The 24,491-nt window shown below is 45.2% G+C and overlaps 2 protein-coding genes across 2 annotated transcripts; one reads left to right on the top strand and one right to left on the bottom strand.

Annotated features, from left to right (window-relative positions):
* The first annotated feature begins 252 nt into the window (after positions 1-252).
* LOC127313106 (CBL-interacting protein kinase 24) lies at positions 253-9,247 on the top strand. The gene is made up of 14 exons (XM_051343651.2): positions 253-652; positions 4,056-4,118; positions 4,248-4,319; positions 4,846-4,953; positions 5,048-5,122; positions 5,208-5,261; positions 5,766-5,891; positions 5,992-6,081; positions 6,423-6,545; positions 6,706-6,825; positions 7,414-7,530; positions 7,621-7,677; positions 7,760-7,834; positions 8,497-9,247. Exons 1-14 carry the CDS (start codon positions 482-484, stop codon positions 8,590-8,592), a joined length of 1,347 nt encoding a protein of 448 aa, XP_051199611.1. The 5' UTR covers positions 253-481; the 3' UTR covers positions 8,593-9,247.
* Positions 9,248-13,627: 4,380 nt separating this feature from the next.
* LOC127313105 (EIN3-binding F-box protein 1) lies at positions 13,628-16,783 on the bottom strand. The gene is made up of 2 exons (XM_051343649.2): positions 16,480-16,783; positions 13,628-16,370 (listed from the first exon to the last, which is right to left on the bottom strand). Exons 1-2 carry the CDS (start codon positions 16,502-16,504, stop codon positions 14,476-14,478), a joined length of 1,920 nt encoding a protein of 639 aa, XP_051199609.1. The 5' UTR covers positions 16,505-16,783; the 3' UTR covers positions 13,628-14,475.
* Between the last annotated feature and the right edge of the window lie 7,708 nt (positions 16,784-24,491).

Raw genomic sequence — 24,491 nt, 5'->3', positions numbered from 1 at the left:
TTTTTTATGTGAGATGTCATTTCGTCTAGCGTTGCGCAATCACTAATAGCGAAAAAGTATATTTGTCTGACGCGAAAGCGAAAAGGTGACTTATACAACACCCCACGCTGTTGCGTTCTGAAGCTTAGCAGGGAGAATTAAAATGTTTTTTCTCATAAGAGAACTGAAATGCTATACAGATTTTCCTTAAAACCAGTTTCCCTGACAGTGACAGGTAAAAAAGCTGAACCACGCGACGGCGGCACCCACCTCGTTGCATTTTATACATCCTCCCGGCGCCCGTCCTCGCGCTCGCGCTCGCGCTCGCCTCCTCCGGCAAGGCATCACATAGCTGTCGCGGCGCTCGCGGGCGCACCAGTGAACCCTGAATCACAGGTCGCTCGCGCGGCCGGCCAAGTGGACCGGAGCGCTCTCCAAACCCGGCCGCGGAGGGGACCCCCGATTCCGGCGGCTTGGTGCGAGGCGGGAGCTAGCGAAGGGAATGGCGGGCGCGCCGAGGAAGAAGCTTGTGGGGCGGTACGAGGTGGGGCGGACCATCGGGCAGGGGGCGTTCGCCAAGGTCAAGTTCGCGGTCGACACCGACACGGGCGCCCCCGTCGCCATGAAGGTGCTCGACAAGGCCACCGTCCTCGACCACCACATGCTCAAGCAGGTAGCCGCCCCTCCCCTCTCATCTCGTCCGCTCTCAGTTCCCAGTAGCACGAATCCAAATCAAACTCCTTCTGCTCCCACTACCATTCAATCCCCGTCTTGACCTTGATCCGATCAATTTCTTGCTGTTGCTGCTGTTGGTTGGTAGCGTTTAGTAGCAATTTGGATAATTCCTATGTATATTCCGTGCGATTTTGGGGCCAGGAAGGTCAGGGATTCGGGTGCGGCTGGAATATGCCTCCGGCCACGGAGTAGGAGAAAGTTGTGTCGAGTGTCGTCATCTGATTAATAAACTGCTAAAACGGCGCACCTTCAGTTTCTTCCTCGAGAAAAAATGTCTCGTTCTGTTCGATTTGGGTTCTTACTTCCCCGATTCAGGACATTTAGGACATCATTTTGAGAACTTGTAGGATATGAACCGTTTGTCTACGGGAACTATTTTTCGCGAGAACGCAAAAGTCTTGCGCTTTGATGCATGGATAAAAAAATGAGAGTTATATGTACAAGTCCGAGGACGGACGAACACCATACCGTACAACTTGACCCAAGAAAAAGAAAAAAAAAATCTAATCTAGGGGAGTATGTGGCGCACACCCCGGGCACCCGCGTCCGCCCATTGTCGCGCCTCATTCACAATGTCGTTGAATATGGATGTCACCGAAGGCTGAGCGTTGTCAAAGAACACCGTGTTCCGATGTTTCCAAATCCACCATGCGGTAAGCATGATAACCGATGAAATGCCCTTGCGCAGCTGGCGAGGGGTGGTCCGCACCACCAGCGACCGCCACTCCGCGAAGTCACCCTCAACCGTTGGGGGGCCTGACGTGGATCTTATCCACGACAGGACCTCGAACCAGACCGTCCCGGAGAAAGAGCAACCTGTGACAAGGTGCCTCATAGTCTCGTCGGATTGGTCGCGGAGCGGGCATCTAGGCGCATGCGGTAACCCCTGCCTCGCCAGCCTCTCACCCGTCCTGTCGAGGCAGGCCTCGACAGCCATAAGAAGAACTTAACCCTTGGCGGCGCCCAAGATTTCCAGTTCAGCTACCAGATGCCTGATATTATCGCCCTTTGAAAGAGGGTGTCATAGCAGGATCCAGATGCGTATGGGAACTAGAGTTGAGATATTCACTTGTATTATAGGTGGGTATATATATGCCCAGGGCCGTACCTAAGATTTTGGTGGCCCTGTACAAAATCTAAAATTAGGCCCTACTTTCCCCAAAATACTGTCTCAATAAAAAAATATAACACCCTAAATTGTGTGCAACCAACCTAGTTTTGTGAGATTGTTGTGATATATGAAATTAATATTTTGATTTGATCAAATGAAAATAATGTAATGAGATTTGATGAAAAAATTATGGAGTAATAGTTTTACGAATTTTACTAGCACATATATGTATAGACAATGTCAAGCCTAAAACATATTGTGGAACAAAATGCCAACATGTTGCTTAAAAAATGTATTAATCATCTAAAGTGCAAATGTATCATCCAGTTTAAGCATGATATAGTTCTAATATACTCTGTCACAATTGTTATCAAACTTCTTCAAACAATATTTTTAACTACTATCCTAACTATGCTTGTTGAGTTTGTGTTGAATATTATGTACGAGTTGGGTTACGTTTGGACTTTGAGTTGTAATATGTGTGGATAGGTTACGAGTAGTGTTGGATCTGGAGTCTAGTAGCATAGGCCTCCTATACAATGTGGGAGGGTACCACATGTTGTAACCAGTTGCGGAGACAGGAAAAAGTTGGAGGGTGGACACCTAAAAAAATATTACGCTCACCCCAATTGTGATAAAAAAAATTTCCAAATGAACAATACATTTAGCCGATCGATTGTCAACATTGACGTTAATACATATATATCAAATGTGCACGATTATAAAATTTGGCCCTGTGCCATTGCACATTCTACACACCCTTGCGATACAGGCCTATATACACCCAAAAATGGATGCCATGTCAAGTGTTTTGTATAAAAGGTGGGGGTTGAGCTCTATATATTTACAGATATGCTAGAAAGATTGGCGTCGCTAAGAGTGTTATTTTGGGGACTCCCTTGGGGTATTATTTTGCTGATAGTCTGAACAAACTATTTGTCTTGCCACATTCAGGAGAGCTTTTGTAGGTTTCTTAATTCTTATTGCTTCCTTGAGACCGGGATGAATCTCAGTCTCACACTGCATGATGAAGTTTGATCCACTCTTCCGTTGTGTGCATTTTCAGGCACATAATTAGTACAGTTGATATGAAGTTGCCAGAAACTGATAAATGATAACTAGTGGTTAGAGCATCTCCAGCTGCGTCCCCCCAAATCGCACAAGATCGAGCGTTTGGGGGACACTTTTTATTTGTGCCGCGTTTGGGGACGTCGCTTCCTAGTCGCATCCCCAAACAGAAATTTAGATTTTGTAAATTTAATTGAAAAAAGTCAAATTCATTCAAACTTGCTACATATTACATGGATTTGAACGAAATTCGATGAAATTTAAACCTAAACCCTAATCTAGTAGTACTTGCGGCACCCAGAGGGGTCGTAGTACTAGTGGAAGTTGTACATGCTGTCGTGGACGACGTCCTGCTTGCCGCGCTCGTTGGCTGGTTCGTCCTTCACCGCCCCGCTGGGCCCAGCTTCGTCGTCATTGGTGAGGTGGACGAGCGGCATCCCCGCGTCGCGGATGGACATGGCGATGGCCGCGTCGACGTTGCCCCTCTAGGCATCCTTGTCGTTCATGGACGCCATGAACGCCGCGTGCAACTCTGGGCAGTCCTCAGGGTCGTCGCTGCTGGCGATGAGGAGCTGCCGCCGCTCGTACTCCGCTATCTGCGAAGCCTTCATTGCATCCTCGCCGTCCTACTCCTCGGTGCGGATGGCCACGTGTCCATGCACGACGAGACGCTTCACTGCGTCGCCTGGGAAAGCTGGGCGCCATTAACGTCGCTTTACCAGAGGTAGGCGACGGGTTTTAGATTTATGTGTCAATGACGCGTCGAGCCCGCCACTCACCGCCTCTCTTCTCGCTGTGTCCGGCGTGCCTGGAGCGTCCCCTGTGGACCGGGGACGGGCTCGGGCGCCGGACACCTTATTGGGCCGCGCCGGACGGAAAGGACCTTTGGGGCGCGCGACTGGGAACGAAAAATTGTCCAGCGCGCCCCAAAATCCTTTGGGGACGCGGCTGGAGATGCTCTTAGGTGGCTTAGTTATGACCTGTTTTGGACTTTAGATTGTTTATGCAAATTGCTGTTCCCAAATGACAACAAAAATGAAAACAGACATTTATTACATGGACTCCAAAAATACCACCATCCCAGCCAATGATTAGCTTCAGGAAAGTTTACATCTTCATCTCAATGCTTAACTCTGAACTCACCTCTTATACTTTTTGACAGATCAGAAAGGAAATATCAATAATGAAGATTGTCAGGCACCCCAACATAGTTAGGCTAAATGAGGTATACTGAACATCTACTTTCTATTATCTCTATACGACTTCCTTTAGTCACTAAAATTATTATGCTACATATTGTATTCTTGTGCTACCAGTTCAGATTTTCATTAGTAGCATTTTGGCTATCTTGTAGGTTTTAGCTGGACAGACAAAGATATACATAATCTTGGAGCTTATGACTGGAGGCGAGCTATTCGATAAAATAGTAAGAAGCCTGTGGTCTACCGTCTACTGAGCACTTAATGTTGATTATATATTTAACAGATGCATATGGTGATCAGAATTTGTGATAGTTGACTCACTTCATCTTTCTTGGACAGCATGTCTATGCTTAGGAGTATATTTGCATTCTTAAAATAATGAAGCTAAGTAAAAACTGTTTCCCCACTTGAACCGTGTCAAAAGAAATCTAAATCTGATGGTGCTTCTATACTTCACTTATTTAGAATATTGCATTTAGTAAATATTAACCTAAATTCTGGATAAGGCAAGTATATGGTCCCAATAACCAATAGTGAACTTTGCTACATATGTTTTTATGTGGAAATGTTTGCACAGTACAGGTTGTAAAGTAAATGCAGAGTTCTGGACAATTCTTTCACAACCAAAAATGTTTTATGATCAATCTCAAAAGACAAACAAGTAGGTTACAATTTATGTGTTGTTTATAGAAGTACTGTGTGATGTGCTTTATTCAAATATTAGCATTGGTCATGATCAAACGTTTGTAGGCCCGCCAAGGTAAACTTCGTGAAAATGAAGCTCGGAAGTACTTCCAGCAGCTTATTGATGCCATTGATTATTGCCATAGCAAAGGCGTCTATCATAGAGATCTGAAGGTCTGTTCTGGATGAGAGATGCATGCTTCACTTTCTTTTGTCTTATTCTCTAAGGCATTTTCTCATGCTTGACAATTTTAATCTGCTTTTGTAGCCTGAAAACCTGCTTCTTGATTCCCGTGGGAACTTAAAAGTTTCCGATTTCGGACTCAGCACACTGTCACAAAACGTGAGTAAAGGAATTTCTTTTGCTGACAATGCCTACTTATATATTACCGTGTTGATTGAGAGTTCTTAATTTATGGGGGTTCCAGGGAGTAGGCCTTCTTCACACAACGTGTGGCACTCCAAATTACATTGCTCCTGAGGTATGTGACACTTCTTCTGCTTTTAGCCTATACAAGAAGTGGCTTCAGACACTTGTTCTACCAAAAGATGAAGGAAAATACCATTTAAAAAGAGCTAATTACACAGAACCACAACTCCAAGGGTACTTACAACACCATACACCAACTTTTGGACTTGTTTTTCAGAGAACCACAATTTTGAAATAAAGCATTAAGATTGCAAAATACCTTCAGATTTGAAGAAACATCAAATGTTTGTTATATTTACCATTTTGCAATCAGTCAGTTTGCTTCTTTCAGTGATCCAATCCACACTTTTGTGTTGTATATCAGCAGTTAACTTATGGTTACTATGGTACCATCTATCATATTTATGACGTTCGTACCATAACTTGTTATTTTAGTGGTTCAAAGTAGTTCATGGTGATCTCTTGTGAGCATCTTGAACCGTTTCTTTAGACAAAATTAGAATTTTTAGTACGCATGTTCTCTGGAGTCTGGACTTTAACTTGGATTGCTGTTTAGGTACTTAGCAACGATGGTTATGATGGATCTGCAGCAGACATTTGGTCATGTGGTGTTATTCTGTATGTGTTAATGGCTGGGTGCCTTCCCTTTGAAGAAAGTGATCTTGCAACCTTGTATGACAAGGTACTGGCTTCTTTACCGGTGTGATGGTCTTGATGATCTTGTATCTCTCCAGATTTGACATTTTTTGGAAGCTAACTTAGGGTTGTTCTCTAATTTGAAGATAACTGCAGCTCACTTTTCATGCCCAGATTGGTTCTCTCCAGGAGCCAAGTCCTTGATCCAGCGAATACTTGATCCAAATCCTAATACTGTAAGTACAGACACGAGTTCATTTGATTGCATCATCTAGGAACATTTAGCAGTTACGACAAAGATATCATATGAGTTGAAGATTCCAGAGGAATATGCATGGTCAGCAGTTTGTTATGTTCATCTCACCATCTCTGTTCAGACTAATTTTGAACATTTTTTCCCCATCAGAGTAATAATGTATGTTAATTAAATTTCTCAACCATAGCCAATAACAGGAACTTGTTAAGTAACCAACTCTGCAAATCTCGTGCAGTAGATTTTACAAGCTTGGAGTGTTTCAGTTATCCAGATTTACAGATTGCCGTCTTTGGTTAAATAGGCTTTCATGCTATTTTGCAGCGTATGACTATTGAAGAAATAAGGGCGGACACATGGTTTAAGAAGAATTATGTAGCCCTTAGACGTGGTGAAGATGAAAACGTCAGTCTGGATGATGTACAAGCTGTTTTTGATAATATTGAGGTATGTGGATAAATTATTAATTGGTGCATCCAGTCATGTTTCATATATTTCTGGCTAGATTATTGTGTAGCTCTTCTCAGAGTCTCATAAGCTTTCTGATTTGTTATCCATTTGAAAGGCTTGTTTCCACTTTTAAAATCACATAACTATCTTGCATCAGGACAAGTATGTATCTGAGCAAGTGACTCATAAGGATGGTGGTCCTCTTGTAATGAATGCCTTTGAGATGATTACGCTATCTCAAGGTTTAGATCTTTCATCATTATTTGATAGACAACAGGTAATTGTATTACCTTCTTTTAGTCAGCATGTTTGGCTGTTTACTTTCAGTATGATTAACACAGTAAAGTTTTGATACATTGATAGTTAAAAATGTATGAACATTCTCCCTGTTCAGCATATTTTCATCAGTAATGTTTTACCAACACTTAACCATGCCGTTTCGTATTAGTTGGTGTCATATACTGCTCCTGCAGTTCCTGTGATGTTAGGCTTGTGCCGCAAAGAGCTTGATAGTACTGTTTATGCATATTTTAAGGAGGACAACATAATCTGGCGTGTGTTTTTTACCCATGTTGATACCATTAATTGTTATGGTATACTATACAGATTTAACACCAGTTGGTGGTCCCATGTTTCATGTTGCCAAAAGAAGCTACCATTTTATGATTTCAAATTTTGTTCCATTCCTTCAAATATATGCACTAATTAGTCTCTCTTTAAAATTTAAGTGGACAATTTTGTTTATCATTTTGATTTGAATGTCTCTCTAGTTTTCCTTTGGATCCCTCTCACCATCTTCCGTGCTTGACCTACTCATCCATTTATGTGTCTTTAGAAGCTGTAGTGATTGATTTTTGGTCTGTAGGATTTTGTCAAACGTCAAACACGCTTTGTCTCAAGGAAACCACCAAAGACTATAGTAGCTACAATTGAAGCTGTAGCTGATTCCATGGGTCTCAAGGTGCATTCCCAGAATTACAAGGTAATTATGGAAAAACAATCAACTTGGGTTACTTTTTATCTTTCGTTGATCTTGGTAATGTATTGATAACCACTGCTACTTTTACTGTAGTTACGGCTTGAAGGCATATCGGCAAACAAAATGAGCCCATTTGCTGTTGTTTTAGAGGTGATCTTATGAACCGCTTCAGTTTGTTGTTCACGACAACGTTTCAAATTTATTCTCATGCTTTGAAGTGCATTATTTTCAGATTTTTGAAGTTGCTCCTTCTCTGTTTATGGTGGATGTTCGAAAAGTCGCTGGTGACACTCTGGAATACCACAGGGTCTGTTCTTCTTGCATCACATCCTGTATCGTAGTCATGGATTTCATTTTCACTGAGATTTCAACGTAATACACTGAATTTCAGTGGACACCGAAATAATTACCTTTTGGCCAAAATATTTCAGTCATTTCAGTAATACATATGGATCTAAAAAATATTCAATTTTTTTAATATTTTAATTAATTTTGATAGAAAATTTCACTCTTTTGGCTGAAATGAAAACCGAAATCAGTGAAATTCAGTGAATTTCAGTGATTTCAGTAGGGGCTGAAACTTTTTAGAAACTGAAATTTGAAACCATATTCGTAGTTGACTTTTTGGGGTATTATTGTGGTTGGAACATAGCATTCTGGAAAAAGTAAGTATCACCAGATAGCTGTCCTAGTTGGAGAAAAACAATTCTTTAATCGCAAGAAGCAGTAAACCTGATATATGGTACCCACCAAACAGAAATTAGCCACAACAAACTGTATTCCACTTGTAAATTTGATGTTATCAGAAGTTGTCTACTTGGTAGTCATCAGTTTTATGGATAAGTACATGAGCACCTGTCTTATGCTTTCAGTTTGTGCAGAAACAAAAGGGCGGTTTAATGAACTGTTTTTGTGCTTCTATCCCACTTTCTAATCTTTCATGCTAATGTTGTGCTAATAACCATGCAGTTCTACAAGAATTTATGCGGCAAACTTGAGAGTATAATCTGGAGGCCTATAGAGGTTTCTGCAAAATCTGTGTTGCTGAGGACAACCACTTGCTAGCCTGGCACAAACGCAGATACACCTTCGCCAATAGGATTTCAGGCGCCAAGTTGTTGGAGCCTTCTGGTGCATCCGGCAGCGCTTTTGAACCTAGGTTCCATGCTGTTCATGCATCCCGGCTGCTTCTGCAGGTACTGTATACCATAGTTGAGTGACCGAGTCAATCCTAGTAGATCAGATGATGCGGTATGCTGTATATATCTCGCATTGTATGTAGCAGGTACATAGACTTCCATTAGAGTATGTGTGCAGGCAATAAGCTCGCTGAAGTGGTTAAGCCGAACCTGTAAATGCTTGTGAGACTGTTAGATGATCCAAGTTTTTGAAGGTTTGGTCATTCTGCTGCCGAGAAACCAGGAATGTGTGGTTGATTCGTGGAATACAGGAGACCAGGAAAGCATGAGTGACCTGTGAACTTAAAAAGAGAATGACTGAACAAAGACCATTTATACCTGATGCTGGAAATTAGTACTCATTTAACTGGGCATACCTCACTCTTTTGGCGCCAGGGTTAGCTGATTGAGAGACATCTTTGATTTCTATATCATCCTTTAGCTATACTTGCAGAAAGCACAGAAAGCCCTTGTACTACTGCTATGAAGAGATTAGTGCTTGTTATATATTTCTCTATGCTGCTCCAAGTTTGTGAAATACCTGGATGTGCGAAAAGGCCAGTGGCCAAAATTTTCAGTTGCTAGCAGCCCATTGATCAAAAAGCATATTTTAAAATGCATAAAAAGTCCCAAAAAAATCTGGGTGTATATTGGAACACTATGTTCGCTCAGAAAGTTTCACCAAAAAAATGTTGTTTTCTATAGCCTATGTAAAAATGACAATTTTCAATGCCTGAAAATAGCTTTTCATGGGACATGTTTTTCTCTTTTAACACATGCAACACAAAATGTCTTTTTTGGGTAAAGTTTTGTGTGTGAACATAGAATGCCCGGATTTACATCCAGGATTTTTTTTCCATTTTTTTTTAGCATTTCAAAATACAAGAGGGAGTGTATGTTTTGTAGATGCACATGTTATATCTCGTTTTGCATCCATGTTTTATTTTCTAAATGACAAAAGCCTTTTTTTTTACTTTCCCGAATAGTAGGGGCATGTTTGGTTACTTGCACGGGTTTTCCCGTTTATCTGATTTGGCCTACCAGCTGCTATAGTGGGAATCAATGTTGGGCCTGTTTGCGCACTTAGTTTGGTTCCTAACATTGTGTTTCGGTGCAGTTGTGGCCTAGTGTTTGATAGGCCGCACCTGTTACGAATCTGGTAGCTAGAGGGAAAATTGATGGTTACAAATCAAAGTTGGTGGTGTTACCCCCTAACAGCTATGATCACACATAACAGATAGAACACACTGAATTTAGTAAGTTGCCCATGGAGCTACTAGGGTATAACCCTAGATCAAAATCAACCACATCGGCACACATGTTCATTATTGTCTCACGCTTACTACAACTACAAACATAGATAGATAGACACATAAACAGGGAGGTCGTCGACTTACCGTGGTGAGGGAAAACGTAGGTCTTGGGCGCGCTGGAGCTGTTGTACTTGTAGACATTCATCTTCATGGTGAATGCCTTGGTCTTGAACATCGTCATGCTCCAAGTAGTACTTGAATGCGACCGCCGGCCGTTTCGTCCCGAGCACCACCTGCCCGTCGTGATAAGCGACCGCCACTCCACTCGTCGCACCAGCGATAGGCGGAGATTGCCACACTGCGGATCTCGATCCACTCCCTCAAGTCAGCTTGGAATGTCGGTGGAACAACTAGCATGTGCAAGTCATTCGTGTCTAGTTGGACGTAGCAAAGGGGGGCATAGCAACAACGAGGGATGAGGGTCCTAAGTGGAAGAGAAGGAGAGGAGGAGAGGAGAAGGTGGAAAAGTGGGAGAGGAGGAGGTGGAGAAGTGGAAGAGGAGGAGGGGAGAAGGTGGAGAAGGGGTGAGGCGTCGGGGAAATTTTGAAATGATAGAGAGGGAATTATTGTTTTGGAATTTTTAGGATTTGAAATTTTTGTGCGCAGAAAACTAAATCCTCTGAAAACACTGTTTTCCTTTTCGATTTTTCAGATTCTAAAAAGTCACTAAACGGCCGTAGGCGGTTGAATCGGATGTAAAATTTTCCATAGATACACTTTCATATAAAATCTTTTTGATCAGAGGTTGTATGCAACCAAAAAGACATTTTTTATCGAAACATAGCATCATATTACGTAATAAATTAAAATTCATGTTTATTAATTTTTCTTAAAACTAAATGACATAACACATGGTCATTTCGAAGGATTATATTTTTTAATTTTCTATCATTTTCTTTTACTTTTTTACAAACTGAGATGATATTGAGCGTCTGCAAATCCTGAGATTAGTAGTAGGGCCCTCAAAATAGGGCACACTACTACTAAGGTGATTAGTAGCAGGGCGTCCGAGTGAGACACACTACTAGTATTTTGGCTCACCCATACCCGTAGGCCTAATATATTGGAAGCGAGCGGACCGCCGATGATGACTCAGGATCGTGCGATGAAACTCCCGGAGTTTTGGATAGAAGCCACCGCGGCAGGGATGGGGTAGCGCCGCTGGCGGAAAAATCGCCGCCAGCTCGGCAATGGTAGGCCCAACGACCGCCGACGCCTTCCCACAGCCACACTCGAGGTCCCCGCCTCCAATGAGTTCGCAATTGTCGTAGCCCTTGTCATGCGTGCCCGCCAGTTGACCAACGATGGATCTCTTAGAGCCTTCACTAAATCAAAGTCGCTTGTTTTACACAGCCTTTCGATCTGGTTCGTTGCCCAATGACCTTGTGCGGACTGATTGCACAATGCGAGGGGGGCTTCCGCGGCGGATGTGGGGGTGGAGGAACCTCGGCCATGGCGGGTGGAGGTGCAGAAGAGGTGCGAGAGTGGTTTTGTGTGGTGACGAGAGTGAAGTGGAAAGTTAACGCAGAACATTCCATCTCCCGCGCTTCCCAATGCATGCAGAGGAGAGAGCATGTTGCTTGCGCGGTAACGCCTAAATTGAGTGTGACTGACGGGCCAATATCCTCAGCAGGCGCGCTAAAATACAGCGCAGTGCACCAGTGCGACATGTTGTGCCATATGAATAAACATCTCAATGATTAAACAAAACCAAATAAAAACATCAATTGACCCAAATCTCAACCTAGATAGTTCAACACACATGAACATAGTTCAAATGCAAAGGACAAGCTTAACACAAATGTAACTCAAACATAAAGAAAACACATCACTTGGTACCACTTTGCTATTCCTCTTCTTCACTAGCGCTCGGGCGCCCGGCGCGGCAGTCTTTCCTTTCTGCACTGGCGTGGCGCCGACGGATGTGACGCGAAGCCGGGCTGCGCGTTCGGCCGCGACGGCACAAGCCATGGGCGGCGGCAGAACTAACGCGGTGGTGGCGGGGACAGTGTAGGAAGGGGTCGGCGGAGAGGCGGATGAGCCGCCATCGCTAGAATTACGCCGGTGACCACGTGGAGTCGGCGGGGAAGCGAGAACGCCCAAATTGAGTGTGCATGACAGGCCAACATTTGGACAGCTCTAAAACTCGTGCGGTGCAGGAAGACTCTGCGAGAGCATGCCAAGCAAACGGGCCGGTTTCTTCTCCACACATACGGAAACCAGTTCGCGAGGAACCAAACTGACGCTATGTGTATCAACTTTCAGTTCCCGTACCGATTGCGATTAGAGCAGAGAGGCATTTATTTAACATCATGGATGGTGTCTGAACCCTCGGAACAGAAATGGAGTAGAAATAAGAACCTGTATTGGCCACGGCTTGTCCACGCACCTTGCGTTGCGTACACAAGCGGCGAGCCACCGGCTCATCACTGCTGAAGAAGACCATCATAGTGCAGCGACTCTTTCGTGTCATGTCGCGCTATACGTAATCCGACTGACTGACCAGCACCAGCAAAGTTGGTTCAGCTGAACCTGGCCGCCTCCTCCTCGGAAAAGTTGAACCAGCCCAGGACGCGTCGAACTTGTATTCAACGGAACCGCCGGGAGCTTCGTCACTCCGGTGACGCAAGAGGAACCGCTCGTCGGACAGGTGCATGAACCGGAGCAGGAGGGAGGGAGGGAGCAGGGGACGAATAACAGCGACGGGCAACGAGAAAAGCTGAAAGGGACGACGTCGAGGGGGGTTGCATACGGACCTGCTTTGCTCACCGCCGGTCGCCGTCACTCGCCACCGGAATTGGCCACCGGATACTGCTTGCGATTTGGCGCTCGAGGAGTCGTCGGAGGCGGTGCTGCTTGGAACGAGGGGATTTCAGGTGAATTTCGCAAGATCATGGCCCCTTTCATACAGCTTGTACACAGGGAGTTCAAGATTTTTCGTTTTGCCCTGTTTCAATCAGTCTTGAACAAAATCTGGGAGCGAAAACTCAAACAAATCCAGTTTCTCGGTGTGGCTGGAGGGTAGTGTTGATCTCATTAGAACCAAACAGCAACTCTAGCATTCACAGGGCTCACGGTATATTTAACTAGACCTTCAGGAGCTGCATCTTATGGACTCATGACTATGTAACATTCTGAGAAGATGATAGCAAGATTGTGATCATATGAAACACACAACTTGGACGGAAACAAACAAACAACAAACGAACAACAATCAAGCCTTTCAGTCTCAAACAAGTTGGGTAGACTAAAGTTGAAACCCATAAGATCTCGAAGCCAAATCATGGTTCCGGAACGTGAATAGCTAATTCACGCATCCCTGTCTATGGCTAAATCTTTATCGATATTCCAAACCTTCAGGTCTCTCTTAACGAACTAGTTTGGTCTACCACGACCCCTTTTAACATTCTCAGCACGCTTTATCCATCCGCTATTCACTGGCACTTCCGGAGGCCTCCGTTGGATATATCCAAACCATCTGAAACGATGTTGGACCAGCTTCTTTTCAATCGGTGCTACCCTAACTCTCTCCCGTATATCGTCGTTTCGTACCCGATCCTTTCTTGTGTGGCCACATATCCATCTCAACATGCGCATCACTGCTACAACTTGGACGGAAACAAACAAATTTATTTATACCATGAAGGTTGCAAAGGTTACAGCACCCACACACACGCGACTGCAAAAACCAGGGATCTGGAGAAGAAAAACAACCACACAAGGTTGTCATGGCAAGAGCCTCTGCTATGTGTTGCTCCTTGCCAAGGCCAGATCCCCAGGGACATCAGGCAACCCTTACAGATACTGCAGAAAAGCAACCATCCACTGCCGACGACACACAACACACACGACCACACACACACACGCACACTACAGACGAGGGCTGCATACTGCAACATACTGGAACCGGAACAAACACAAACTGGAACAAACACAAACTGAGAGATCACGAACACCTAGACATCAAAGAACTTGAGCTAAGCATCCACGACAGGAACACACACTGAGAGATCACAAACGCCTAGACATCAAAGAACTTGCAACGAAATTGAAACCAGAAGTACTGATGATGTCCACAACCCGAACCAGGAGTACTGGAAAATAAGACACGACTGACGATATTTGAGCTCCCACACAGGACTTAAGGAGGAAAAAAGCATGGTGTATGGACTGTAATCACAAGGGCATAGGTTGGGATAGGAGGGACAAGGGTGCCACGCTAATGGCAGCCGAAGGCTCAAGGAACAGACCATCCTCCCACCCAGGTGAGAGGAGGCCTGCAAAAAACGAGCGCTCGGCTAAAGCGTCCCACGGAAAACAACCGGCCCTAAGACAAAAGGAAGCCCACCATGGCTCGAACGCGAACCGGCGACGACAAACTGACTCTGCTACGAGGATTGACTGAAGGTACTACCTATGGTCGATATATTTGCATCTGCAGATGGATGACCCAGCAACTAAGCGAGGATGTCGCACCACCAGAGCTGCTTCTCCAGTGACGCGATGTTGTGGTTGCCGATGAAGTTGAACTGGAGGTTGAGGCCCTCCAAGGAAGCAGGCATGCTGCCCAGGAAAGGAACACTCTTCTGTGTGACCTTGAGACAGCCGGACAGTGAAAGGATGCGGAGCTTGAGCCCCGCAGCCGATGCCAAGACCGCGACGCCGTAGTCACTGACCATGCAGTTTGAAAGATCAAGCTCGGCCAGCTCAGAGCAGCTCTCGGAAATGGCAAAGAGACTTGCGTCGGTGATCTTGCTGCAGCTCTCCAGGCTCAGATGTGCAAGCGAACCGCCATGTGCCTTCACCAGGGCAGAGATCGCTGCATCCGTGAGATTCTCGCAGCCATTCAGATCAACATTGACCAGCCCACTCTCTGAACTCCTGATCAGCGGAAGGAGGCCATTGTCGGTAACGGCGCCAAGGCCGCTCAGGTCGAGGTTCTCCAAGTGAGGGCAGATCATGCCAACGACGGCCAAGCTCGCGTCTGTGAAGCCCGGGCAGTGCTTGATGGTGAGGGAACGGAGCGACTTGCAAACGGGAAGCTGCGCAGGAGCAGAGCAGATGTCCTTGATGCCAACACACTTGACCAGAGAGAGAGCCTTGAACTTTGGGCTGCAGTTGAGGAGGAAAGCGAGGATGCCCACGAGAGTGATCTTGTTGCATTCCTCAACCTGCAGGCTCTCCAAGACCTTTGCCGACTCGGCGAAATCCTTGAGAAGCACATCCGAGATCTGGCTGCACTTCCTGAGGTACAGCTGCTTCAGGCTAGGGCAGAACTTGGCGATGGAAACAAGGGCAAGCTCGGTGACTCCCGGGCAGGAGGTGACGCTCATGCACCGGAGCTTCTGCAGGCCGAGAGCGTTCGCCATCACCCAAAAACCCCTCTCGCCAACCGTGGGGAGGCGAGCAAGGGTGAGGTCGGTGATCGCCTTCCCGTAGTACCCGATGACCGCAAGCGAAGCATCAGTGATGTTCAGGCCCTGGAGGCGGACCTTGGCGAGCGAGGCCGTGGCGGAGCAGATGAGGCCAGACACGCCCTGGTCACCAACATGCGGGCAGTTCTTGATGGTCACCGCCTGCAGCTTGGTGCAGCACCGGCCGACAGCCTTGAGGCCCTCGTTGGCAACCCCGGAGCACGCCTCGATGGTGAGGGTCTTCAAGTCCGGGCACCCCTGAGCGACGGCGGCGAGGCCCTTGTCGGTGACCAGCGGGCAGGCCGTGATGTCGAGCTTCTCCAGCGCGGGGCACCCCGCGGCGATCTCGGCGAGCCCCGCGTCGGTGATCAGGGGCACGTCCCAGAGGGCGAGGGACCGGAGGGACGGGCAGCCGCGGGCGGCCGCGGAGAGGCCGCTGTCGGTGACGCCGCGCGCTGGGTGGCTGCCGCGGATGGTGAGGGTTTCGAGGTGGCCGCGGATGGCTGCGGCGGTGAGGGCCACGTCCGTGGCGCGCTCGCCCTCGAGGCTCCTCTCGGGGAGGGCGGAGGTGGGGTCGAGCTCGTCGTCGTCGTCCTCGCAGACGAAGACCTGGTTGAGGTCCGGCACGGCCGGGGCGCGCTTTTTGAGCTCGGAGGCGCGGATGCCGCCGAGGACTGCGAGCCAGCGGCGGGAGACGCAGGAGGAGGCGCCCCGCGCGCGGGCGCCCTGCACGCGGCGCAGGATCTCGAAGAGGCACTCGTCGGGCAGCGCGTCCAGGGACGGCGCAGCCCGCAGCTTCTGCTTCTTGGCGGCTGCCGCCTCCTCTGCTGCGGCGGCGAAGAAGGACGGGGGCATGGCCGTCACGCGCGCGCGCTTCCGCTGCCGCACGCCGCCGAAGAGGGCCGCCGCCGCCGGCTCCTGGACGAGAACGCCGCCATCTACAGGAAGAAACCGAGATAAGCACACCAAACCAGGAAAAAACCAACAAGAAATCAACCAGATCTCCGGCAAACACCGCAAGAATCGCGATAAATTCGGGATCTTTACCTCGGTAATCATGGAAGGGAGGCATGCCGACGAAGAAATCGAAATCGAGCGGGTGTAGGAGCGATTGCGAGCTGGATTGGGTGGATGAAGGAACCCCTATGACAGGGAAAAAAGGGATTGGGGGAGGAGTAGGAGGAACGGTGGTGGTGGTGGTGGGTTGGGGAAGGAGTGGTGGTGGTTCTTATGTGGATGGTGCGGCAAGGAATCCGCTAGTTGCCCAACTTGTCACCAAGATTTGCTTGGATTCAATGAATCTCTCGGGCGGGGAGGGTCAAGGGGGGAAGAGCGTACACTGTACCACCGCTGTGATGTGCTGGGCCGCGCGTGCATGCATGCACCTGTTTATCAACCTTTTTTTTCTTGTCCTTCTTTCTTTACTTCGTTTTATGTACTTTCAGGGGAGTACAGCTGGGCATGAGCGGCCCGACCCAGAAGTCGTGGGTTGGGCCGGGCTCGGACCTGGTTTATGAGCCCAAATGTTGGACCAGGTTGGGCTTGGGCCTAGTCAAGTCCAGAGTGACGAATTGGGCTAGGCCACCTGGGCCAGGCTTGAGTCTAATGTAGATGATAAATAGTCGGGCTAGGTTCGACCTGAAGCCAACCCAGCCCTAGTTTTGCCGGCAAGAAAGGTTTCTTGCATTCATAATATAAAATTGATGACAAATAGTCGGGCTAGGTTTCTTGCATTCATAATATAAAACCCAAAAAATATCATCTATTGTCGTTTCCACCATCCTTGCATATTTATTTACCATCATTTGCATATCAAGTTGTTTTCTGGAGCTGTGCAGATAGAGAGATCTATCCCACTAGTTCCACACACTACACCGTTTTCTAGCACCGTTGCATTACCATCCATATCATTGCATATTTACTTCTTGTTTGCATTTATTATCTTTTTACATCTTTGCTCACACCTTGTGCTTGACAACCACTTGGTGAGGCTGAGGATAAAAAATATTTTGCTTTGTTTTGCAGGTCTCATAACAGAAGGATAAGGAGATAAACCCTTAACACACAGTTCCCCGAGAGTTCGATATTACCCTCGAGTCACCCTCGTGCAGAAAACACGTCTTCCACATCTACAAACTCTGCACTTGAAGCTCAACCTAAATGTATACACTCTACGCCCATCAGTGACCCAGCTAGCGTGGATGAATATCACGAGTCATCGCAATTGTATTGGGAGGAAAGTGACGTGTCTCTTTTTCTAGAAATACTAAGGGTGTGATTGGTTGCTAGCATGGTTGCATCCGTGGAACTTAGCTTTGTGAATGTTGTCTCAGGTAATGGCAACCTCTAATCCTCGTTGTGCAACTTTTTTGGTTTCAAACCATTTCTACTCCGTGTTAGTTGTGAAGCAAAGTCCTCGGCGTTTGCTTGCCCAGAAATCGCGTTTCAACAAATGGCACGGCTGTTTGGTTACATCATGTTTACCGAATTCGATCACCTCCTACCCTTCTTGGTGAGCTTACCTAGTTTTCCATATATGCCCACAAGGTGCTCGATGATGTCTACGGGTGCTTCTATTCTTGTAGACAGTGTTGGGCCTCCAAGAGCAGAGGTTTGTAAAATAGCAGCAAGTTTCCCTTAAGTGGATCACCCAAGGTTTATCGATCTCAGGGAGGAAGAGGTCAAAGATATCCCTCTCATGCAACCCTGCAACCACAAAGCAAGAAGTCTCTTGTGTCCCAACACACCTAATAGGTGCACTAGTTCGGCGAAGAGATAGTGAAATACAGGTGGTATGAATAAATATGAGCAGTAGTAACGGCGCCAGAAAAGTGCTTGCTGCCCAGGACTGGCATGTGGTTGATGGTGGTGATATTGCAGGAAGTACAGATGCAGTAAAACAGTAAACAAGCAGCGATAGCAGTATTTAGGAACAAGGCCTAGGGATCATACTTTCACTAGTGGACACTCTCAACATTGATCACATAACAGAATAAATAGATAGATGCTAGACTCTACACTCTCTTGTTGGATGATGAACACCACTAACTGTGTAGGATTACACGAACCCTCAATGCCGGAGTTAACAAGCTCCACAGTATTCGATATTCATGTTTAAATAACCTTAGAGTGCACGACAGATCAACACAACTAAACCAAGTACTAACATAGCATGCACACTGTCACCTTCACGCTACGAAAGGAGGCATAGATCACATCAATACCATCATAGCAATAGTTAACTTCATAATCTACAAGAGATCACAATCATAGACTACGCCAAGTACTACACGATGCACACACTGTCACCATTGCACCGTGCAGGAGGAATAAACTACTTTAATAACATCACTAGAGTAGCACACAGATAAATTGTGATACAAAACTCATATGAATCTCAATCATGTAAGGCAGCTCATGAGATCATTGTATTGAAGTACATAGGAGAGAGATTAACCACATAGCTACCGGTACAGCCCTTAGCCTCGATGGAGAACTACTCCCTCCTCATGGGAGATAGCAGCGTTGATGAAGATGGCGGTGGTGTCGATGGAGAAGCCTTCTGGGGGCACTTCCCCGTCCCGGCGGCGTGCCGGAACAGAGAGTCCTGTCCCCCAGATCTTGGCTTCGCGATGGCGGCGGCTCTGGAAGGTTTCTCATACCGTGGCTTTTTCGTATCGAAGATTTAGGTCGAGGAGGCTTAAATAGGCGAAGAGGCGGCGTCGGAGGGGGTACGGAGCCTCCACACAACAGGGGGGCGCGGGCCCTAGCCTGGCCGCGCCAGCCCCATGTGTGGGCCCCCTGTGGCCCCTCTCTGGCGGCTCTCGGGTGTTCTGGAAGCTTCCGGGGATTCTAAGATGCTGGGCGTTGATTTCGTCCAAGTCCGAGAATATTTTCTTACTAGGATTTCTGAAACCAAAAACAGCAGAAAACAGGAACTGGCACTTCGGCATCTCGTCAATAGGTTAGTTCCGGAAAATGCATAAATATGACATAAAGTATGCATAAAACATGTAGATATCGTCAATAATGTGGCATGGAACATAAGAAATTATCGATACGTCGGAGATGTATCAGCATCCCCAAGCTTAGTTTCTGCTCGTCCCGAGCAGGTAAACGATAACAAAGATAATTTCTGGAGTGACATGCCATCATAACCTTGATCATACTATTGTAAAGTATATGAGATGAATGCAGCGATTCAAGACAATGGTAATGCAATGAGTAAACAATTGAATCATATAGCAAAGACTTTTCATGAATAGTACTTTCAAGACAAGCATCAATAAGTCTTTCATAAGAGTTAACTCATAAAGCAATAATTCAAAGTAAAGGTATTGAAGCAACACAAAGGAAGATTAAGTTTCAGCGGTTGCTTTCAACTTATAACATGTATATCTTATGGATATTGTCAACATAGAGTAATATAACAAGTGCAATATGCAAGTATGTAGGAATCAATGCACAGTTCACACAAGTGTTTGCTTCTTGAGATGGAGAGAGATAGGTGAACTGACTCAACATAAAAGTAAAAGAAAGGCCCTTCGCAGAGGGAAGCATCGATTGCTATATTTGTGCTAGAGCTTTGATTTTGAAAACAAGAAAGAGAGCATAAAAGTAAAATTTTGAGAGGTGTTTGTTGTTGTCAACGAATGGTAGTGGGCACTCTAACCCCCTTGCCAGACAAACCTTCAAAGAGCGGCTCCCATTTTATTTTTATTTTTGTGTGGCACTTCTTACAACCTTTCTTTCACAAACCATGGCTAACCGAATCCTCGGGTGCCTGCCAACAATATCATACCATGAAGGAGTGCCTTTTTATTTTAGTTTTATTATGATGACACTCCTCCCCACCGTTGCTTTCTCAAGCCATGGCTAACCGAATCCTTCGGGTGCCGTCCAACAATCACATACCATGGAGGAGTGTCTATTAAGGGTAATTAATTTGGGACTGGGAATCCCATTGCCAGCTCTTTTTGCAAAATTATTGGATAAGCGGATGAAGCCACTAGTCCATTGGTGAAAGTTGCCCAACAAGATTGAAAGATAAACACCACATACTTCCTCATGAGCTATAAAATATTGACACAAATCAGAGGTGATAAATTTTGAATTGTTTAAAGGTAGCACTCAAGCAATTTACTTTGGAATGGCGGAGAAATACCATGTAGTAGGTAGGTATGGTGGACACAAGTGGCATAGTGGTTGGCTCAAGGATTTTGGATGCATGAGAAGTATTCCCTCTCGATACAAGGCTTAGGCTAGCAAGGTTATTTGAAACAAACACAAGGATGAACCGATGCAGCAAAACTCACATAAAAGACATATTGTAAACATTATAAGACTCTACACCGTCTTCCTTGTTGTTCAAACACTTTAATAGAAATTATCTAGACCTTAGAGAGACCAATTATGCAAACCAAATTTTAGCAAGCTCTATGTATTTCTTCATTAATAGGTGCAAGGTATATGATGCAAGAGCTTAAACATGAGCATAACAATTGCCAAGTATCACATTATCCAAGACATTTTACCAATTACTACATTTAGCATTTCCGGTTTCCAACCATACAACAATTAACGAAGCAGTTTCAACCTTCGCCATGAACATTAAAAGTAAAGCTAAGAACACATGTGTTCATATGAACCAGCGAAGCGTGTCTCTCTCCCACACAAGCATTTATTCAAACAAAAACAAAAACAAAAGCAAACAGACGCTCCAAGTAAAGTACATAAGATGTGACCGAATAAAAATATAGTTTCAAGGGAGGAACCTGATAATTTGTCGATGAAGAAGGGGATGCCCAAGGCATCCCCAAGCTTAGATGCTTGAGTCTTCTTGAAATATGCAGGGATGAACCACCGGGGCATCCCCAAGCTTAGAGCTTTCACTCTTCTTGATCATATTGTATCATCCTCCTCTCTTGACCCTTGAAAACTTCCTCCACACCAAACTCGAAACAAACTCATTAGAGGGTTAGTGCATAATCAAAAATTCACATGTTCAGAGGTGACACAATCATTCTTAACACTTCTGTACATTGCCCAATGCTACTGGAAGTTAATGGAACAAAGAAATTCATCCAACATAGCAAAATAAGCAATGCGAAATAAAAGGCAGAATCTGTCAAAACAGAACAGTCCGTAAAGACGAATTTTAAAGAGGCACCAGACTTGCTCAAATGAAAATGCTCAAATTGAATGAAAGTTGCGTACATATGTGAGGATCACTCACGTAAATTGGCATAATTTTCTGAGTTACCTACAGAGAATTAGGCCCAGATTCGTGATAGCAAGAAATCTGTTTCTGCGCAGTAATCCAAATCTAGTATGAACCTTACTATGAAAGACTTTACTTGGCACAACAATGCAACAAAACTAAGATAAGAAGAGTTTGCTACAGTAGTAACAACTTCCAAGACTCAAATATAAAACAAAGTACTGTAGTAAAAAAACACATGGGTTATCTCCCAAGAAGTTCTTTCTTTATAGCCATTAAGATGGGCTCAGCAGTTTTAATGATGCACTCGCAAGAAATAGTATTTGAAGCAAAAGAGAGCATCAAAAAGCAAATTCAAAACACATTTAAGTCTAACATGCTTCCTATGAAAAGGAATCTTGTAAATAAACAAGTTCATGAAGAGCAAAGTGACAAGCATAGGAAGATAAAACAAGTGTAACTTCAAGATTCTCAACATAGAGAGGGGAAACTTAATATTATTAAGATGCATATAACCATATTTCCCTCTCTTATAATAACTTTCAGTAACATCATGAGCAAACTCAATAATATAACTATCACATAAAGCATTCTTATCATGAGTCTCGTGCATAAAATTATTACTCTCCACATAAGCATAATCAATTTTATTAGTAATAGTGGGAGCAAATTCAACAAAGTAGCTATCATCATATATAGGAGGCATATTGTAATCATAATCAAATTTATCCTCCATAACAGGCGGTACCAAAAGACTACTATCAGTATAATCATCATAAATAGGAGGCAAAGTATCATCAAAGAAAATTTTCTCCTCAATGCTTGGTGGACTAAAAAGATCATGCTCATCAAAACCAGCTTCCCCAAGCTTAGAATTTTCCATATCATTAGCAACAATGGTGTTCAAAGTGTTCATACTAATATGTTCCATGGGTTTTTTAATTTTCGGATCAAACCATCCATGTCTTAAATCAGGAAATAGAATAAGAAGCTCATTGTTGTCCATTATGCCTTACTAGTGTAAACAAGAAACAAAAAGATGCAATTGCAGGATCTAAAGGAAATAGCTTCGAGCACACACACACAATGGCGCCAGAAAAGAACTTAGTTACCTGGAACCGGAGTATGAGTGCCTTTTACCTTTCCTCCCCGGCAACGTCGCCAGAAAAGTGCTTGATGTCTACGGGTGCTTCTATTCTTGTAGACAGTGTTGGGCCTCCAAGAGCAGAGGTTTGTAGAACAGCAGCAAATTTCCCTTAAGTGGATCACCCAAGGTTTATCGATCTCAGGGAGGAAGAGGTCAAAGATATCCCTCTCATGCAACCCTGCAACCACAAAGCAAGAAGTCTCTTGTGTCCCCAACACACCTAATAGGTGCACTAGTTCGGCGAAGAGATAATGAAATACAGGTGGTATGAATAAATATGAGCAGTAGTAACGGCGCCAGAAAAGTGCTTGCTGCCCAGGACTGGCATGTGGTTGATGGTGGTGATATTGCAGGAAGTACAGATGCAGTAAAACAGTAAACAAGCAGCGATAGCAGTATTTAGGAACAAGGCCTAGGGATCATACTTTCACTAGTGAACACTCTCAACATTGATCATATAACAGAATAAATAGATAGATGCTAGACTCTACACTCTCTTGTTGGATGATGAACACCACTAACTGTGTAGGATTACACGAACCCTTAATGCCGGAGTTAACAAGCTCCACAGTATTCGATATTCATGTTTAAATAACCTTAGAGTGCACGACAGATCAACACAACTAAACCAAGTACTAACATAGCATGCACACTGTCACCTTCACACTACGAAAGGAGGCATAGATCACATCAATACCATCATAGCAATAGTTAACTTCATAATCTACAAGAGATCACAATCATAGCCTACGCCAAGTACTACACGATGCACACACTGTCACCATTACACCGTGCAGGAGGAATAAACTACTTTAATAACATCACTAGAGTAGCACACGAATAAATTGTGATACAAAACTCATATGAATCTCAATCATGTAAGGCAGCTCATGAGATCATTGTATTGAAGTACATAGGAGAGAGATTAACCACATAGCTACCGGTACAACCCTTAGCCTCGATGGAGAACTACTCCCTCCTCATGGGAGATAGCAGCGTTGATGAAGATGGCGGTGGTGTCGATGGAGAAGCCTTCTGGGGGCACTTCCCCGTCCCGGCGGCGTGCCGGAACAGAGAGTCCTGTCCCCCAGATCTTGGCTTCGCGATGGCGGCGGCTTTGGAAGGTTTCTCGTACCGTTGCTTTTTCGTATCGAAGATTTAGGTCGAGGAGGCTTAAATAGGCGAAGAGGCGGCGTCGGAGGGGGTACGGAGCCGCCACACAACAGGGGGGCGCGGGCCCTAGCCTGGTTATGTCAGCCCCATGTGTGGGCCCCCTGTGGCCCCTCTCTGGCGGCTCTCGGGTGTTCTGGAAGCTTCCGGGGATTCTAAGATGCTGGGCGTTGATTTCGTCCAAGTCCGAGAATGTTTTCTTACTAGGATTTCTGAAACCAAAAACAGCAGAAAACAGGAACTGGCACTTCGACATCTCGTCAATAGGTTAGTTCCGGAAAATGCATAAATATGACATAAAGTATGCATAAAACATGTAGATATCATCAATAATGTGGCATGGAACATAAGAAATTATCGATACGTCGGAGACGTATCACTCGACACAATAGGAAATGACAAGACGGCAACCATATATGACATAATCAGCAAGGGTAACACAACGATAATAGTTCTAGCAGTGGTGTTGCATAACGAGTTCACGAACAACAGCTCATGATGCAACATAAGTTCCTCGACCGA

This window comes from Lolium perenne, chromosome 7 (assembly GCF_019359855.2).
Source record: "Lolium perenne isolate Kyuss_39 chromosome 7, Kyuss_2.0, whole genome shotgun sequence".
NCBI classification, from domain to species: domain Eukaryota; kingdom Viridiplantae; phylum Streptophyta; class Magnoliopsida; order Poales; family Poaceae; genus Lolium; species Lolium perenne.
The sequence above is the reverse complement of the archived record's forward strand: the minus strand, read 5'-3'. Positions and strand labels throughout refer to the sequence as shown.

Coding starts and splice junctions, on each gene's coding strand:
- LOC127313105 (XM_051343649.2), bottom strand. CDS start 16,504: ATGCCTCCCTTCCATGATTACCGAG. Junction 16,371..16,479: donor TCCCTTCCATGATTACCGAG/GTAAAGATCCCG, acceptor TTCTTCCTGTAG/ATGGCGGCGTTCTCGTCCAG.
- LOC127313106 (XM_051343651.2), top strand. CDS start 482: ATGGCGGGCGCGCCGAGGAAGAAGCTTGTGGGGCGGTACGAGGTGGGG. Junction 4,954..5,047: donor TCTATCATAGAGATCTGAAG/GTCTGTTCTGGA, acceptor CTGCTTTTGTAG/CCTGAAAACCTGCTTCTTGA. Junction 5,262..5,765: donor CAAATTACATTGCTCCTGAG/GTATGTGACACT, acceptor ATTGCTGTTTAG/GTACTTAGCAACGATGGTTA.